This window comes from Astyanax mexicanus, chromosome 10 (assembly GCF_023375975.1).
Source record: "Astyanax mexicanus isolate ESR-SI-001 chromosome 10, AstMex3_surface, whole genome shotgun sequence".
Taxonomy (NCBI): domain Eukaryota; kingdom Metazoa; phylum Chordata; class Actinopteri; order Characiformes; family Acestrorhamphidae; genus Astyanax; species Astyanax mexicanus.
In genome coordinates this window covers 9,425,322-9,445,846 of record NC_064417.1, presented here as the reverse complement: position 1 = coordinate 9,445,846, position 20,525 = coordinate 9,425,322, and the positions used below count along the sequence as shown (strand labels likewise).

At 38.3% G+C, this 20,525-nt stretch overlaps 1 protein-coding gene across 2 annotated transcripts in view; it reads left to right on the top strand.

The window, feature by feature from the left end:
- Positions 1-20,525, top strand: part of LOC111195774 (cytosolic carboxypeptidase 4) — a 367,388-nt gene that overhangs the window by 184,993 nt on the left and 161,870 nt on the right. For both annotated transcript variants that reach the window (XM_049483983.1, XM_049483982.1), the window contains 3 exons: positions 2,041-2,173; positions 3,785-3,938; positions 18,484-18,664. In XM_049483983.1, the coding sequence (XP_049339940.1) occupies positions 2,041-2,173; positions 3,785-3,938; positions 18,484-18,664 (468 nt within the window). The remainder of the gene's footprint in view (positions 1-2,040; positions 2,174-3,784; positions 3,939-18,483; positions 18,665-20,525) is intronic.

Below are 20,525 nucleotides of genomic sequence, written 5' to 3'. Positions count from 1 at the left end.
TGTGAATCCATTGTTGCGCAAAGTGTTGCCAATTGTTTCCTTGCAAACTGTGGTCCCAGCTGCCTTCAGGTCATTTGCTAACTCCTGCCGAGTGGTTGCAGGATGATTTCTGACCGTTCTCAGCATCATTGCCACCCCACGAGGCGAAATCTTCTTTGGAGCACCGGGCCGAGGTCTGTTGATTCTCATGTTATACTCTTTAAACTTTCTGATAATTGCACCAATAGTTGTTACTTTCACATCCAACACCTTACTAATCTTTTTGTAGCCCATTCCAGCTTTGTGAAGGTCAACAATTCTGAATCTGAGGTCCTGTGACAGCTCTTTGGTTTTACCCATGTTGGAGACTTGAAATCTGTGTGATCTGTCTGATTCTGTGGACAGGTGTTTTTCACACAAGTGATTAGTGAGAACAGGTGGCTTCAGGTCAGGTAACAAGTTGATTGGGAGTGTCTAACTGGTCTGTAAAAGCCAGATCTGCTAATGAATACTAAGGGATCAAATACTTATTTCACTCCATGAAATACAAATCAATTAATATATATTCCTTAGATTTATTTTCTGGATTTTCTTTTTAATATTCTGTCTCTCCATGTAAGAATACATCTACCATTAAAAGTATAGAATGTTCATGTCTTTATTAGTGGGCCAACGAAGAAAATCAGCAAGGGATCAAATACTTCTTGGACTCACTGTATATAATATTTATATAATATATAATTTTTATATATATATATATACATAAATGAAATAATACTTTATTCTAATTTATTCTCTTTTTTCCAACTTCATTTCAAATGCCCTTTTATTTGTTTATGTTCAGTTCCACGCGTTCACATTTAAAATATTTAAATAACTGCACAGTTAATTAACCTGGACTTAATTAATTTAATCTGAAGCAAAACTAGAATCAAAATCTCTGGCTCATTTCTCAGCTCTGACTTTGGTTGTGGCAGGTAGAATCTCAAACAGGAAATACTCTGTAGGTAGACTGTCCCATTTCAGTAGAGCTGCTGCAGCCTACCCATCCTTCAAAGGACACGCCTTCATACACCGTGGAGAGACAGCCTACTTATTTAAATAAACCCGCCCCTGAGGGCTGCCTTCACAGAGCTCACACAGTCTATGGTCCCACCCATACAGTCATTGGTCCCACTCCGGCTAGATGTAACCCAGCTCTTTTATAATAACCACACCTTTTTGAATAGAACTGAATAACGTTTTAAAAAACGAATTCTGTGGGGATATAAAAATTTGACAATATAAGCAGAGGTTACACTAGCTGCTGCATTTAAATAATGGAGGTAGAATTACAGTATATTGGGGAAAAAACATGATTGAAAGTTGTCTGTTTTGCCATTGAAACCTATGGGGATGGGTGGGGTTACACAGCTTTCTGAAACCAAACAGCAGGGGGCGCCCGACCTGTGGTGGCTTCACTTTTGAGAGACGATGCTCTGTCCAGCTATACACAGTCTATGGTCTGTATTTATAGTCCGTGTATTTTTTGTTTCAGCGTCGGTTCTTGTACGTCCTATCGTCAGTCAGAACTCATGTTTTTTTTTTTTTGTTTCTTCGTCTTCATGTATTCAGTGTTTCCTTGTTTCTTTTGTCCATTTATTTGTTTGTTATTTTGTTTCATTGTTTTCTTTTCTTTAAATAAATACTTATTCACATTTGCATCCGCCTCTGCGTCCTTGCTCCAGCCTCACCTGACAATTGCACGTTTATTATTAGTTTAGTTTATTAGTTATTGAATGAATTGATTGATTCTTAGAATAAACCATTAAACTGATTAGTAGATACTGAATAGTTCATAGTAGATGCTAAATTATACATAGTAGACATTATCATAATTATTCATAGTATACAAAATATTTATAATAGACACATAGTAGATACTGCATATTGGAAATAATGTCCATTTCTAGAAATTACGAGAAATATAATAAACCTACACGTTAGGTCATGTCAAAAATAATACAGAAATACTAAATAAAATGTATTAAAACGTTTTCCTCCCCCTTCTGTGGCCTGTAGGAATCATTTCTGCCCGAACCGAGGTCAGAGAGCTCCCTCTTTCTACACCCTGACCTTCACTGTGACCTTCAGGCATGAGGAGGATGTGTGCTACCTGGCCTATCATTACCCTTATACCTTCTCAGCCCTGCAGGTAAGTGCTTAAGAGTGTGTGTGTGTGTGTGTGTGTGTGAATTGATTGTGAATCTTAAGCTGAACTTAGTACAAATATTCATTTTCAGTCATATGATGCTCTAGAGTCACTTTTGTACTTTTGCAAATTGACAATTTTAGTCAGGTTTAGTTACTTCACGCAGCTCAGATTTATCAACACAAGTGTTGATGTGATGATACTTATAACAAATACCAGACTTCCATGTAATACGTTTTGCATGGTGTTCCTGTCCAATGAAAAAAATAAAGTAAAAAAATAAAAGGTACCACTTTATAATAAGACTACCTTTATTAAGGGTTTATAAATGGTTTACAATTAGTTTATTATTGGCTACTAATTAAGTTGTAAATGCCTTAAAAATCATTAATAATCAGTTATAACACATACGTAGAAAGGGCAACAATATAGATGGCTGTGGGTACAGTATTTGACAAACAACAGGTCATTGTTGCCCTTTCTGCGTATGTGTTATAACTGATTATTAATGATTTTTAAGGCATTTACAACTTAATTAGTAACCATTAATAAACGAATTGTAAACAATTTATAAACCCTTTATAAAGGTAGTCTTATTTTAAAGTGGTACCAAATAAGATATCCAAATCTCCAAAAAAGCCAGTTGACAACAGAGAGAAAAAACCTTCAAATTTTTTTAATGGAAGTCAATGTAAAAAGAGTTTATTTCAGGTCATTTTTAAGTATTTCTATTGATCCATTCAGTCACGAAATTTTGGCAGAATGTACGGGACATTTTTTCTGTTCAAATTATGTAGTAAACTAAAAATCAGCAAAAATGGAGATACTTGTTTTTCATTGGACAGCGATGATAGATGAGTATGAGTACAATTACGTGTGCATTTGTCTACTTACCAAAACCAATGCTACTTATAATAAGCAATCAGGAGCATTATGTATTAGTGCTTTTTTTAATGTAAAGTAGTGCAATGCGACAGGTAATTTTTAAATTTAGATTTTTTTTTGTGACAAACAAGCATACTTTTAAGAAATTCTAAAATTATGCTGAAATAAAAACATAATTAAACTATGGGTATAATACCTTAGTATGATCATGTGACTTCAGGACCACATCAACCAATCCGATGAGACTTTCAGGTAAAAAAATGTAGATGTATATGTAATGTAAAAGTATGTAGGAGTAGGGAGGGAGGGCATTTTTAAGCAAATTTCACTTTGGACTTTTTTACCGCCATATGTACACACACTATTGGATGTTTCTATTGGAGCCTCATTCACGATTACAAGTATGTGGAGATGTGCATTCAGTGTTCGTGCATAATGTAATGAACACAGTGATGTAAAGCCACAATTTATATAAAAGTTATTTGTATTTGTTCTAATATTAGTTAGTACTTTAATATTAGTTAACACTGGAGCACATTCACTAAATCGTAAGTTAAACATAGAAGAAATAAGTGAAATATTGTCATTGGCCAGTTTTATCAGCTAACAAAATATAGAAGTCTAGTCGTACCATTGATTTATGTTTTTTTTTTTTTTGATTTATGTGATTTTTCTGTTTGTGTGTGTGTGTGTGTGTGTGTGTGTGTGTGTGTGTGTGTGCATGTCCAGTCTCACTTGAAGGATCTGGAGCGGTCAGTGGACCCTCGCAAAGTGTTCTTCAGGCAGCAGACGCTGTGTAACACACTCGCGGGGAACTCCTGCCCACTTATTACCATCACGGCCTGCCCACCATCCAGAGCCTGGAGAAACTTACACCAGCTACGTAAGTCCACCCCCACTGTGTGTGTGTGTGTATGTGTATGTGTTTGTGTGTGTGCTCATAACTATTTGAAGCACTCAGAAAATCTGTTTCTTTTCTCGAAACCGGCTGTCAGGTGAAGCTCCGAGGTGACTGTGTGTGTGTGTGTGTGTGTGTGACAGGCTGCCTGTGTTTGCCTCACATGTACAAGCCTGCATACAAATCCAGAACAAGACTCAGCACAGTTACCATTTAGAACAAGGCAAAGATTGACCAAGACAGAGCTAAAACAAGACACATCTGAGTACAACTACTATCCAGAACAATATAAAGCAGCGTACTCTCTAGACCGAGACAATTCTGGGTTCAAGACTAGTCAAATGAGTCGGATTATGGTTTGTATCAAAACCAATACAAATCTTATTCCGGTTTGTGTAGAAACCAAGAGAAGTCCACCAGACAAGAGAAATCTGAGTCCAACTTTGAATTTTAGTAAGCTATAGGCAGTGTTCTCTCGTCGTACTCTCGTTGAGCCAATCAGAATATAGATCGCTCTGTTGTTAGGCAGACCTAGTCAAAGAGGGTGGAGTTCACGAAGAACTGTCCGATTCGAAAGTTCTGAAACAGAGAACGGCGGCAACCAATACCACCCCCCCCCCCCCGGCCCCGTTTAACAACTGAAGAACTGCGCGCATCCCACCTAGACCCCCCTCCCTCCCCCAATCTCACTTTAAAACTTGAGAGCCCTGGCTATAGATGAGCCATCAACCATGCAGTTTGATTTAGGTCATGTCAGTGTCAGTCACTATAAGGCCCACCATATTATAAGGCACACTATGAATGAACGTCTAGTTTTGGGTAAGTCTACACAGATTTCTCTCCTAAAAATTCTGTTTATTTGGGTGAGTAAAGCGCTTCCGTTTATTTACAGTAAGCTTAGATTTCCAGATTTCCACTAAGGCCAGCTGTGGTTAGTGGCTAATGCCGCCCGCCAGCCCTGCACTGAGTGCTCCAAGGGGCCAGGGCAATATTAGCTAGCGGTGTGTCCCACATAGCTTGTTTTAACATTGTTAAAACGCAGGCTACAGGCCGATACTACTCACTTCTGAATGTTAAAAGAGCTAGAGATTATCATGGTTAACGGGTACTGCTAATGCTGCTCCAGCAGTGCTAGCTGGGGTTAGCAACAGGCTACAGGTAACTGATAATTATCACCTCTAAACAGCAAAAGAGATGGTGAGTAGGTAATTTAGGGAAACTATAATATTATTTTATTTTGTATTCTGTTTATTTTTGATGTATAGCTGCTCATCCGTGAGTGTGTAACAGAGATGTACGCCCCATGGTGCATGGTGCATCGCCAAGATAGTAATAAACATCTGACGGTTGTTGTCGGGGTTCAAATCAGTCAGTCGCGCACCTGTGTTTTCCATTACGCCAGACATTTATCTGAACGCGCCTCACTTACAGACCAGCACACTTATCAGTGTAGATATATTCCGCTGCTATATTAACAAAAAAGTGAAATTGAGACTGTTGGCGGTATGTAAGGAAGCAATGAGCATTGTGACAAGCCTTGCGTAAGGTGTAAGATAGGGCCCCAAGTTTTAAATTCTGTTTATAGTGAAGCCAACAGACTTAAATCTGAGTTTAGATTGTTTAGAGACCAAGACAAGGAGGTTACTATCCTCACGTTTTAGTTTGGGTAAGTTGAACAGACTGGCTTCTGTTCATTTTTAATGGTTATGGTATTCCATTGGAAAATTGTAAATACAATAATAGCACTGAGATCTTTTAGAGGAAGTGGCTCCAGTCATTTAAAAAAAAAAAGCTTTACACAAAATGTATTCACAAGTGTGCTAGGCTTCTGTTTTTGCTGAATGCCGCACAATAAGTGGTGAGGACATTTTCACAAAGTTTGTTTTGACATACTTTGGTGCACTTGCAGTTTTCTCAGTGTAAAAATAATCCAAAATATGCAAACTACCAAAACTAACTTTTTTTTTTTACTTTTCTGTGGACCAGAGTGAAAATTCTGCATTGCCAATACAATTATATCCATATTTGTCATTCCAATAAAGCAGCCTGAATTAAATTAAACTAAATTGAACCGAGAGAGAGCAGTACAATTACAGGGGAAATGTCACTGACAACTACAAACAGAGAGAGAGAGAGAGAGAGAGAGAGAGACAGAGACAGAAAAGACATCTCAGGTCATATAAAACATAGGCTCCAACAAGAATATAGTTGAAGGATAAAGATTAAAAACACTCTAAATATAGGTATTGTGATAATATACACTGAGGAGGTGGAGCTACAGTCTTTCCTTAGGGTGAATATAAATATATTAAAAACACTCTAAATGTAGGTACTGTGATAATATACACTGAGGAGGTGGAGCTACAGTCTCTCATTAGGGTGAATACACAGTATATATAAATAACACTCTAAATGTAGATATTGTGATAATATACACTGAGGAGGAGGAGCTACAGTCTCTCATTAGAGTGAATATATATTAATAACACTCTGAATGTGGGTATATACACTGATATCCACTGAGCTGGAGCAGAATTGGATTTGCAGAGTGATTTTTCTTTATTATATAGCTCAAGCCCTGAAAGAGAACAGCTGGATTCCGAGTGGATTTGATGAATGGGTGGTGAGGATGAAGGTGTGACAACGAGCCGAGAGCTGAGCTGCCATTTGACCAAACACACAGCGCGGTTCACTTCAACTGCTAGCTCTATTTTAGACCCCACAACCCTCACAGTCAGACCCTGAGTGCAGCAGCCCTGATCCTGTCAGAGAGCACTGACAGCACTGCCTGTTCCACACGCTCAAGATGAAAAATGTTACTCTCTTCTTTTAAAAAGACTCTATTCAGCAATTACCTTCAAGTCTTCCAGGTTTACAGGGGGCTAACAGAGTGTCTGTGTGGACTCACAAACAAACAAGGTTCCCCTGAACTTACACTCATTGATAAAACACATACAGGGGTTGGACAATGAAACTGAAACACCTGTCATTTTAGTGTGGGAGGTTCCAGGGCTAAATTGAAGCAGCCTGGTGGCCAATCTTCATTAATTGCACATTGCACCAGTAAGAGCAGAGTGTGAAGGTTCAATTAGCAGGGTAAGAGCACAGTTCTGCTCAAAATATTGCAATGCACACAACATTATGGGTGACATACCAGAGTTCAAAAGAGGACAAATTGTTGGTGCACGTCTTGCTGGCGCATCTGTGACCAAGACAGCAAGTCTTTGTGATGTATCAAGAGCCACATTATCCAGGGTAATGTCAGCATACCACCAAGAAGGACCAACCACATCCAACAGGATTAACTGTGGACGCTGTAAGAGGAAGCTGTCTGAAAGGGATGTTCGGGTGCTAACCCGGATTGTATCCAAAAAACATTAAAACCACGGCTGCCCAAATCACGGCAGAATTCAATGTGCACCTCAACTCTCCTGTTTCCACCAGAACTGTCCGTCGGGACAATAAAGTATTGTGGTCTAAAACCAGGAGTTTCAATTTCATTATCCAACCCCTGTATGTCACCGGGGAAAAAGGTGCACATTTATACACTTTTAACAAAGCAGGATGTAATTGTAATTAAAATAGTTCTGAAAATAATAAAACATATCGAATAAAAACCCATTTTAGAACACAGGACAGTAAATGGTAGTGCAAAATAGACATTTACCACAGCTACAGTAGTGTTTAATATCTCCATAATTCACCCCCTGGCTACATATAATTCACTAAAAAGGAGTTGATGGAATCAAATCAAACTTTATAGATGTGAACATAATGATAATATACAGTACTGTGCAAAAGTTTTAGGCACCAAACCAAATTACACTAATCTGTTTATCTCAGCAATATGAGTGTTTTACCTGAAAAAAGCACCACATATGATTTGAACAGATGGAAATAAACAGACATAGAGTAAAACGTAACAAGGAATTCTCATTTTTAACTAAATATAATGTATAATGTATGTTATATCCACGCTGTGAGCCACGCTGAAGAACAAAATGTAGAGATTCCAGATTTCTCCTGGATGCTCCTCAGCCAGCATGTATATATATATATATATATATATATATATATATATATATGTTCAGTTCCATCAGCAGCTCACTTGATTTAGCACATTTACCAATTTACCAAACCAGGTGTTGATATGATGAGAACTAGAAATAAGTCTATTAAACTTGGATAAAGAGAGATTAGGAGATGTTTTAAGAAACACAATGATATTAAAGCTCTGCTTTTTGTAAATTTGCTGTTTGTATTTATTGTAATGCTATTGTTTTACTGAGCTAATAAACGTTAGCTAGCTAACCTTAGCGACGAGCTAGCTAACCTTAGTGACAAGCTATCTAAAAAACTAATACTACAGAGGAGAGAACTACCATTAGTGACAAGATAGCTGACCTTAGCAGTGAGCTTGCTAACCGTAGTAATGAGCGAACTAAAATACTTATGTTATTTGGGAGAGAACTAAAGCTAGCGACAAGCTAGCTAATCATAGTGATGAGCTAATTAAAATACTAATGTTACCTGGGATAGTACTAAAGCTAGTGATGAGCTAGCTAGCCTTAGCAACTAGCTAAATTACACACTAATGTTACCTGGAAGTGAACTGAAGCTTGCAAAGAGCTAGCTAACCTTAGCGACAAGCTAGCTAACCTTAGCAACGAGCTAGCTAAAATTTCTAATGCTACAGAGGAGAGATATATCATAGTGACTAGCTAGCTAAACTTAGCAACAAGCTAAATTACACACTAATGTTACCGTGAAGTGAACTGAAGCTAGCGAAGAGCTAGCTAACATTAGCAATGAGGTAGCTAACCTTAACTAAAATACTAATGCTACAGAGGAGAGAACTATCATTAGTGACGAGCTAGCTAACCTTAGTGATGAGCTGTTTGAGGGCAAATTGTGATTGTTTACATTTTAGAATAAAAAAATAAATGGAATTTGAATTTTTTTAGTTTTTTTTCAAATCCTAATCTGGTTTCGGCCTTGGACTTTTGTTTTTCCTAGATAAGCTCTAGTGGTCTTGACTACAACATTAGGTTATACAGCATTGCCTACAGATATTGTAACTGAGCTTGTAGGTGGTGGATAGATGGAGGTGGTTTGCACCATCTGCTGTTTTGTGTGGTTAGCAGTGTTTCTTAGCTTTGATGTGTTGCTGTACTAATTGCTACTATATTGCTCACTATATGGGCTGAATGATGCACTCTTGAGAGGGGGATCCGGTTAGTGGTGTTAAAAGTCTTTATTGTCTTTCCTCCACAAGAGGTGGAAAAGAATGAACACCAGACTGGCTGCTATTGAGTAAGTGTCTGCAGCCATGGACCAGCTCTGTAGCTCCATCTAGCTTTTGAAAATGGTACTACAGTAATGAGTCTCACTGCCTCTCTCCTTAAATTCCTGAATATGACCTGAAGTTGATGGTATAATTATCTTACTACCATCCACTATATATCTTTATATTATATTAGCTTTATACTGTGAAGGTATATCCTCAAATCTAGAATGATTCACGAATATCTATATATTATATTAGCGTTATACTGTGGAGGTATGGAACTGCTCATCCTCCCTTTGGTGAAGTCCCACAGGTGAGGTTGTCTGCAGCTGCAGGTGTGCTGATGGATGTGTGGAGGTGAGAAGGGTGAAGCGAGGACATGCTGGCCCGCCTGCTGCTCTCCTACACTGGGGAACGACGCCCCCTACCTGCCCCTGATGGCTGATGAATATGGACAGCAGACAGCTGCAGGGTTCTCCCTGTGGACCAGCCCGCAGCATATGGTGGAGCGCTAGAACGCCCCAGTCTGCGCAGTGCACCCTCACCACACACACACTCCTCATACACACACACACTCACACACACACTCATACACACACACACACACACACACACACACACAGTGACAGTCTCAGTGGGAACAGGCAAAGTGACCCTCCTGATCAGCAACTTCTGTCTGTGCGGCTGATCAAACACCGTCTGTTATTAAGGTGTGTACAGTGGCTGTGTTCCAGTCTCTGGAGGGGTTCAGTACACAGGCCAGAGTGTGTTTACTGTTGTGCACGTGAGTGAGTGGGTGAGTGTGTGTGTGAGTGTGCGAGCGCGTGTGCTCATTTTTTAAAGGCTTTTCTCCTTGTTACCTTGAAAGTTATGATTAGGTTCAACACACACACACATACACTGCTCTGCAGAATTCTTGGCACACTTCATAAAGACCAGAGACTTTTTTTTTCTTCAAATTTACCCAATTACCCAACCCACTCATTAGGACTCCCACTATCACTAGTGATGCCCCAACACCAGGACGTTGAAGACTAGCACATGCCTCCTTTGATACATGTGAAGTCAACCAACACCTCCTTTCCAACTGCTGATGATGCAGCATTGCCGAGTAGCATCACAGTGCACTCGGCGCAGTGACTTGGTACCGATACATCAGCTCACAGACGCCCTAGGAGTGATGAGGGGAAAGAGCGCCATCTATCCACCCAGAAAGAGCAAGGCCAATTTATTGTGCTCTCTCAGGTCTCTAGCAGCTGATGGCAAGCTGCATGACTGGGATTTAAACCTGCGATTTCCCGATCATAGTGGTAACACTGAGCCCTGATTTTGACACTTTGTTTATTCATTCACTCATTTATTTTGTTATTTATTCTTTGTTTTGCTTTTTCATTTAAATAGTTTCTGGTTTAAACTATATAAGCTCACGGAAATGTTCAATTCCTTATCCTTTTATGGTAAAATAAGCTGAGAAAAATGTTTAATATAAACATTGCTATGGCATTTTACTAGGCTTTTTACCTTGCCCTATCTTACACCCTGTGCAATGCTCATTGCTCATCTTACATCCAACAAAGTCTATTTTCATGCCTTCTGCATGCATTGTTTAAATAGCTGCGGTGCTTGTGAATGTATTTACCCTGATGGGCATGGTGATCTCGAAATGAGGTGTGTTTAGGTAAATTGCTGGTGTATTGCTATCTTGGCAATGAAAAACGCAGATGCTCCCCTGACTGAATCCAATCTAGACAGATGTCAACAGTCAGATGTTCATTGCTATCTTGGCAGTAAATTTCCAACACAGGTTTGTCCCCAACGCACGTACATCCCCACGTTTTATACACACGTGGATACACAGCAGCGGACAAACCCACACTGAGTGCATGTTGGAAGAATGAATGAGCGTGAATGAGCAGGTCAGTTTCCTCTGCTGAGAAGCGCTGGATATGTTCAGGTAGCTGCACCCCTGAAATAGCAGTCCACTAAAGTTAGAGCGCACCTAGCTCTTAAAGGTAATGGCAAGTGACACACTGATTGGTTTATTTCACATTATGCCCAAAACATTATAATTATATTTTTTTTTTACCAACATTCTGTGGTAAAAAAAAAAAAAAAAAAACTAGTATACATTTTTCTTCTGAACACCACTGGATCCCCCAGTATGAGGTCATTTAAGACCAATAATGCTTATATAGCTAAATGCAAGCTAATGCTACTATGCAAGAGTTAGATTTCAGGAAGCTCTAGAAGGCTTTAGTGGTTATAGCAGGCTATAACACCAGCTTCTGCTTTTAACAGGTTTCATCTAAGTTGGCCCTTGATGGTCAGGGAAATTGAAAAGCTGCTCATCCAGGAGAAACCATCTTTCAACAGTGTGACGGAGTTGGTTGACCAGTTTGATCAAGGTGGACATATTGATGGAGTAGTGTTGTAATTAAATTGCTTTTCATAATGAACTTATTAATATCTGCAGTTTAAAGATGTAAAATCAGTGCCATCAGAGAGTCCAGTGATGGACATGAGAAGGATGTAAAGAGTATTAAGATATTAAGATATTAATTTACTAAAGAATGTGATGTAAAGGTAAATTCATTTATTCATTCATGCTACTAAAACTGATCTCAGACCCAGAGAGCCAAACAAGGACTACTGAATGATGTAAGACTACTAAATGACACACAACAATATCAGACAATGGCAGACAATGGCATATGTTACAGATTTTTTTTTTTTAGGATCAGACTTTCTCTAAAAACCTAGAATGCGAGAATTTTAAACTCGATAAGAGCGGCCAAATGCCCACAACCACTAAATGTTTCTGTTTACTAAATTCTGGAGGGATTTGGAGCCACACCAGACATCATGTCCATCTGTCACTGCCCTGCTGAGTTCGTCCTCCCAGCTGCCAAGTTGCCAACCCATCACACTGTCTGTTTATAAACCGACCCCTCACAATTTAGCACCAGCTAAATTAATTCATTAATTAACTAATAATGAAATAAATCAGGTGCCTCGTTGCTGATTCAGCACCACGATCGTAAATTAATCCCCATTAGGGATATTAAGAGCACCGTCGACGCACATCTCTCTTACGCCCCCTCCGTTCCTGTCCTTGCAGATTGTGCACATATGCTCGACTTGTTGGGAGATGCCGTGTGCAAACAAAGTCGATGACCCCTGACCCCGAGCGGATTACACCTTAATTAGCTTGCTGGGCGTCCGAGCCCCGAACATCTGAACCGCTGTTTTAGCCGCGCTCATTTTTATTTTTTCTTATAATCACTAGACAATTTCCTGAAGACATGCTGCTCGTTAAACCCCCCATTTGCTTCGTTATTCGGCGAAAGGTCTCTGATATGATTAACGCTAATCGGCCTTCTCCTATAGCAGCAGCAGCAAGCCGAACCAGCGCGGCGGCAATAATTAAAACGTGCTATAGGTCACGTATAATTGTGTTATGAGTAATATAGCTAAACGGTCTGCTTCTCGGTGACAGATAGGGACTGGTCATCGCGGGAAAACCAGGGTCCATTTGTATGGCTTAATTAGAGGCTGATGAATTTGCATAGCTATCTGTTGTTTTCACAAACACAGAAACGCCGTGGTCTCAGTGCCAAAGACTTTCAGCTGTTTTTCCCCCTCTTTTCGTACATTTAATAAGTATTAGAAAACATGTGGCCGCAGATTTGCATTATGCTAATTACATCACGCTAATTGCTTTCAGTGCTGAGCCAATTTTAGCATGCCCTTTTGTTTGGAGCAGAGTTTGATTGACAGTGTGAATGGAGGTCTGCATTATGTTGGTGTAGGATTCAGAGTTTACACTGTTAAAATACTATTTAGCCGCGAACGTGATTTCTGATCTGAACTAACAGGTGGCTCCTTTACATAAATATACATTTGGATTAGTAACATAACACCATTATCTGTATCTATGTTCAAAACCTGCACAAATAATGTTAAAAAATATTGGTGACCCTTTACAATTAAGGTCACAAATAACAGTATCTCCGACAGTAAAAACATTGTTAAATGGTTAAAGAGGGCATATTATACCTCTTTTTTTACACAAGTTAGAATAGGTATAAATTAATTAATTTTTTTACACAAAATTACTCTCATAAAAATATATCTTACAGCTCCATTCCTGTCAGTTTTAGTCTCTTTCAGAAGAGACTTTTATGCAAATAAGCTGGCCCTGTCCACACCACATATATGTGCTGAGCATTTACCACACATTAGTGTTAGTTTGTGCTAAATTGCAAAACATAAACAAACTAGTTCATGCATAACTGTAATAGAAACATAAAACACAAATTATTTGAAATTATTTTACATCTTCCTCATCTGCTCACCTTTCACAGGCAGTAGTTACAGATGCCTCCCTCAGACAAAGTCTGCTGGGTAATCCTGCTGTGTACTGTCTCAACCACAATGACTGAAATGGTGTTGATGAGTGAGGGTTGGTGCCAGAGTGGTTCAATGCAGAGTTCCTTATTTTGACGTCAGAAAAAGGGAGCATCCAACTGCATCTGCATGCTTTATCCTATATTTTGCCTCAAATCACTGGCCACTTTATTACAAACACCTCCTATTTTGCGCTTCCACTCACTGGCCACATTATATAAAAAACATACCATGGCTTCCACTCATTCACCACTTTAATAGAAACATTAGGCTTCCACTTTTTTCTACTTTTACAAGAAAGGCTGATGCTTCTACTCTCTGGCCACTTTATTAGAAACACATACTGTCTTCTGCTTTGCTAAAAAACACAATCACTGGCCACTTTTTTAGACAAATCTTCTGGTTTGTGTTCGTTTCCACTGTACACTTTAATAGAAACATCTTTTTCTTTTTTCCTTTAATCTGTCTCACTGTATTCTGTTTTCTCTGTCATGTTCTGCACATTGCCTGCCGTCCCTCACTCCAACACCCTCGCACACACACACACACACACACACACACACACACACACACACACACACACACACACACACACACACACACACACACACACAGCCGCGTCAAGCTACATTAGGTGCAGATAATGACATTGGGAGCGCGTCTGAGCTTGTCCTCAACAAACAGGTTTCACTGCATCTCACTTTGCTGGACTCTGAACTGAACTGGACATCATGTAAATCATCACACACTTCAGTACAGAACACACACACACACACACACACACACACTGCACTGAGACAGATCGTATAGTGCCACAATCACGTCCCAAGTGTGAGTAAACACGTTCCTGTTGGTTTAAAGACTCACACTGCTCTGTTACATGCAGTCCTCAGTTGATGAACATTATGGCCAACCCTTAGTGTTCTACACAAGCTTTATATCTCCTATGCCTGTAAGATTCTATATGATTGATGGGTCAGGGTTGATGCTAGAGGTCTTTTTTGGAAGAACTGTGTCTCACACACACACACACACACAAGGCTGGAGGAATGTGTGTCTAAAGAAGAGGAAGCATTTATTAAAATGACTCACTGATGGCCACTTTATTAGGGACACCTACTTTGAACATATACTACCTTGTGCTTCCACTGAATAGAACGCCTACTTACAATCGTGTATTTCCACTCACTGGCCACTTTATTAGAAACACCCACATACTCACTGGCTATTTTATTAGAAACACCTAATTACCATCCTGTTCTTCTACTTACTGGCCACTTTATTAGAAACACCTACTATTTTGTTTTTCCAATCACTGGTAACTTTATTAGACACAACTAAACACTTACTGGCCACTTTATAAGAAACACCCACACATTCACTGGCCACTTTATAAGAAACAACTACACAGTTACTGGCCATTATATTAGAAACATCCACAAACTCTTACTGGCCACTTTTTTTTGGAAACACCTACTACTTTGGACTTCCAATCACTGGCTACTTTAATAGAAACACCCACACACTCACTGACCACTTTATTAGAAACACCTACACAGTCATTAGCCACTTTAATACAAACTTCTGCACACTAATTGGCTCCTCTTTTAGAAACAACTAAACATTTACTGGCCATTTTATTAGAAACACCTACATAACATATTGTTCTTCTACTTATGGGCCACTTTATTAGAAACACAAACACACTCACTGGCCACTTTGTTAGAAACACCTAATTACCATCTTGTTCTTTTACTCACTGGCCACTTTATTAGAAACACCTAATTACCATTATGTGCATCAACTCATTGGCCACTTTATTAGAAACACAAACACACTCACTGGCCACTATTAGAAACACCTAATTACCTTATTGTGCTTTCACTCACTTGCCACTTTATTAGAAACACAAACACACTCACTGGCCACTTTATTAGAAACACCTAATTACCATTGTGTGCTTCAACTTACTGGCCACTTTATTAAAAACAACTAAACACTCATTGGCCACTTTATTAGAAAGGTCTAAACACTCACTGCCCACTTTGTTAGAAACACATAATAACCATCTTGTGCATCCACTCACTGGCCTCTTTATTAGAAACACAAACACACTCACTGCCCACTTTATTAGAAACATCTAATTACTATTTTGTGCGTTCACTCACTGGTCACTTTATTAGAAACATCTAATTACTATTTTGTGCTTCCACTCACTGGTCAATGTTTATTTGAATGCTTGTTTTTCAGTTCTCTGGTTATTTTATTGTAGTTACTGTATAATAACATGTTTTGTGTGACCTCTTTACACTGAGGACTGAAATAAATGTAGTTGTGTGTGATCAGATCTGAATCTCTCTATAGACATGCAGTGATGAACAGCTGATCCTGACCTTCTGAACATCAGAGCTGCTGACGTTTCTGTAGCAGGGAAAGGCAGCTAATGCAGCGTCTACTGATTATAGGTCTGTGTTCTCAGAGGCACTGAGAGCGTCAACAAATTATTACTTTTATTATTTACAGATTACTAAAAACACCCCGGACACAAATATGCTCATCTAATTTGTTTAGGCAGTTAAAAAATAATACAAACACAAATTATTCATACCTCAACCCTGATTGTGCTGCAGCGCTGAGATTCAATTAAAGACGGAAAATTAAATGAAGCAAAGGAGAACACTCTCTCACACACACACACACACACCCACACACACATACACACACACATACACACAGCAGCTGCAGAAACTCATTATGTGAGATCAATGGTGCAGTGGCCAATCACGCTAACGTGGGCCTTCCCTGACCGTCCTTTGTGGAGTGGTGGACTGGGCCACAATAGTTGTGCTAAATTAAATTTTAATGTCTTTCTGATAAGCTGTGTCCATCTCTGGCATCCACGTGAAATGTGAGCTCGCTCAGGAGAGTGATGTCATTTTTCCGCTCAGATGAGATGAGTCGTGATGGACATCGCAGGAGTGACTGATTGACGTTTAATGTGATGAGCTCACTGAAAAGGAGTGAGCTACTGTTTCCTGGTTTACTGAAACTTTTGTTTCAGGCTGTAGATATATAGCAGTGCCCCATATGAAAATTCTTTTGCTCAAATGTTGATACTTGATGTCTGAGAGGATATATTTTGGATTCCCAATTTAGAGATTCATTTAGAGATCAACTTGGTCGCAGATGTTTTTTTTTTTCTAAAACTGCTGAGCAGAAATAGTATTAGACAAAGATGAGACACTTATTAGATCTGTGAAGATTTAGTAGCAGACAACCAAACCTGGGTATCAAACCCAGAACCTTCTCATCAACAGCCTAGTGCTCTAACCACTGAGCCACCACTGCCCTACAGCTAGCTAACCTTCAGAAATAAAGAACTAAAGCTTTATCAACCTAATTAAACATGTTTAACACATGTGTTAACACAAACAACTGTCCAATCCGTTTTACCTTTTATGTCTGAACCTCTTATGTTTTGAATGAACATAACTTCATTACCAACATAACTGTAGTGCAGTAATTGATACAGTTTCCTGTGCAACACATTAAAACATCAACATACAACTGAATCACATGCCTTCATAAAAAAAGATAAAAACAAATGGCATTATGTAGTTTGCAGCTTTAAAACTAAAAACTAACAATTTTTTTATTTAAAAAAAAATTACGTTTGTATTAACAGACAGATTTTACATCCAAAATCGCACCTTGTGTTCTTAGCTTAATTACTAACAAAGGTTTATTAAGCAACATTTCATCTTGCCTGTATGATGTAGGAATCACAAAGAGTGACAAATGTACTTATTTGTGTATTTATTGGTGCAGCATGTAAAGATCTACTGCTCTGTTGGTAGCAAGTGTTCTACATGGACTACATCAAGTGGGGTCTCTAGTAGAGGATCGGTTTGAAACAGTAAATGTTGAACTGAAATGGTATCTCACTTAGCAAATAAGAGAATAAATAATAGTTGTTTTTTAGAAATACACTTTTATTTTGGAGTTTAGTGAGGCAGGGTTTAGGTCAGGCTACCGGAGCAAGCATTTACGAAAAGCATTCACTAATAGATTTGCGTTTATAATGTGTTTTAAATTATGTTTCATATTTTAGAATATTATATATATATATATATATATATATATATATATATATATATATATATATATATATATATATATATATATATATATATATATATATTAGATAGTGTAGCACCTCTTGCTTAGATGACAGCTATGCACATCTTGACAAATTTCAAGAACATTTAAAATGTCCTTAAGCGCAGTTATGATGAAACTGGCTCTCATCAGCATATCCTAAGGAAAGGAAGACCAAGATTTACCTCTGTTGCACAGGATAAGTTTATCAGAGTTTCCAGCCTCAGAGACTGCAAGTTAACAGCTCCCCAGATAAGAGCACCTAAAGGCTTTACAGAGTATTTAGGTTTGTTTAACACCTTTAAGGTACTATATGATTCCTTATGTGTTCCTTCATAGTCTGGATGACTTCAGCATTTATTTACAATATAGGGAAAATGCAGAAAACACATTATATGAGAAGGTGTTTCCAAGCTTTTGACTAGTACTGTGTACTATGTAATATTATGGACCTCTTACAAATTATTATTATTATTTTTTTTTTGAATGAGTCATTGGTGTATGTAGTGTTTTATATTTTTGGTTGTTTTTTACAACTTAAAATAAAATAAAATCATAAAGCTACTCAGACTAGCTAGTAAGGCAGGTTGGCTTTAGGAAAATGGAATAAGAAACAGTAAAGTTTTAAATGACTTTAAAGGACTGTTATTTCAAAGGATTTTTGTTTTGTATTTATAGGGAACCGGCCCTACGTGGTTCTGACTGCGAGGGTCCACCCTGGGGAGAGCAATGCCAGCTGGGTAATGAGAGGCAGTCTGGAGTTCCTGTGCAGCAACGACCCGGTGGCTGAGAGTCTGAGAGAGGCCTTCATCCTAAAGATCGTACCAATGCTGAATCCAGACGGAGTCATCCACGGCAAGTATGAGCTGATTTTCATCTGCTTCCATGCTCCTGTTACTGCTGCCTGTCAATACATCACACTCGTTAAAATCAGAGGCAGGATGTGTGTTTTTTAGCTGTATCACCATGAGAATAGGAATCTCTGGAGCAGATAAATACAGACGTGTTGGCACCAGGCATACCAATGCCTGACGTGAGCAATGAAGCCCTAGCATTGAGCTGTGGAGTAGTGGAACTATTGGATGGTGTTTTGGAACAAGTTGTGGAGTTGATGATGAGCTGATATGGTGATCATCCAACATCCTGTCATTATTATAGCTCTTGTTGCTGAATGCAATCAGATCATCACAACAATGTAAAAAATAAAAAAAAAATGTAAAATGACTTTTCTCTACAGTAGAGAGATTTTCTCCATCAAAAGCAGCATAAACTCTTTTTTAAAATAACCTTGACCATGAATTTTGAATATATTACAATTATACATTATATAATTTCTTAAAATAATATTAACTGTAGTTTTAACTATAAAAATTTACGTCTTAAGAAGAACAAGTGCAATTAGTTGCAGTATTTACAGAATATTGTCGTGATTAATTGGAATCAAAGGTTTTTAATTGATTGACACCACTAGTTTTAACCAATAAGAGCCCAGACCCATTTATGAATATTGATGCCAAATTCAAAATCAAATCAGATAAATTCAGTGAGAAGCTCATTCGTGTTTTTTTTCTTACTGTAGGCACATGACTAAATATTTTAACAATAAAATCCTAATAAAACATAAATTAAACTTTAAATTCTTTACTTGTTTTTTTAACACTTTGAGTTTATTTCAGTAAAAAGAGTTTATTTCCGGTAAGTTTCTATTGGTCCGTTTATCATGAAATTTTGTTCATGATGAATTACATATACATATATATATATATATATATATATATATATATATATATATATATGGTACCCAATGTAGATTTAGACTCAAACCCTGTTACTTTCCCAAACATAATTCCCAAACAATTAGTAACCTCCAGCTATAATACAGGATGAATTATGTATTTATCCTGAATAAACTCTGTTTAAAACACGAGATACCATGAACGACTGACAAATATGCAGTGATTCTCTCATAAAATAGCAGCACTCTGGTGGAGACCCTTATCCCACATCCAACACAACACCACCACAGCAAAATCCCATTTACCTAAACAAAGAGATTTAATACACATGTTCACCTTTTGAGTCTTGATTTGTCTTAGAGGTCCTTCCTCATGCTCTCAAGCGGTTTATCCTTTTGAATCTTGAATTTTCTTTGCAGTTTTTGCTCATTTTCTTATGGAATTTGTTCTTTTGAATTTTGGCTCCTCTCAGTGTTTTTTCCTCATACTCTAGGGTAGTGTCTTCTTTGAGTATTGGTCTTTTCCCACTAAAATAAAGAACCTTGGGATAAATAAGGCTTAGTAAAAGGAACCCATCCTCCTTTGGTCGACTTGGATAACACAAACAAATAATGTTATAATAAAAACAACTGTACAGAGAGATAATGTGGAGCTGTAGCTAATGTAGAAACAGGTTATGAGTTATAAATGTTAGTAGTTAAATCAAGGCAATTTAAGCATCTGTGTGCACAGCTATGGAGGGAGGCAGGAATGGATGAGTGCAGACACTTTTATTGTTTCTTCACCAGGCTCTTTCAGGTGTGTACTTTTGAGTCTTGGTCCCTATTCATGTTTTTTTCTCAGCTTTTTCGAGAGTTTCCCCTTCCTGTGTCTATCTTGTTGATGCTATAATAATGTTGCTTTAGGTCATTGCTTCTCAACTCTGGTCCTGGCGCCCCTTCTCTGCAGATTTTAGTGCAGATTTCAACCCAATTAACTGATTCT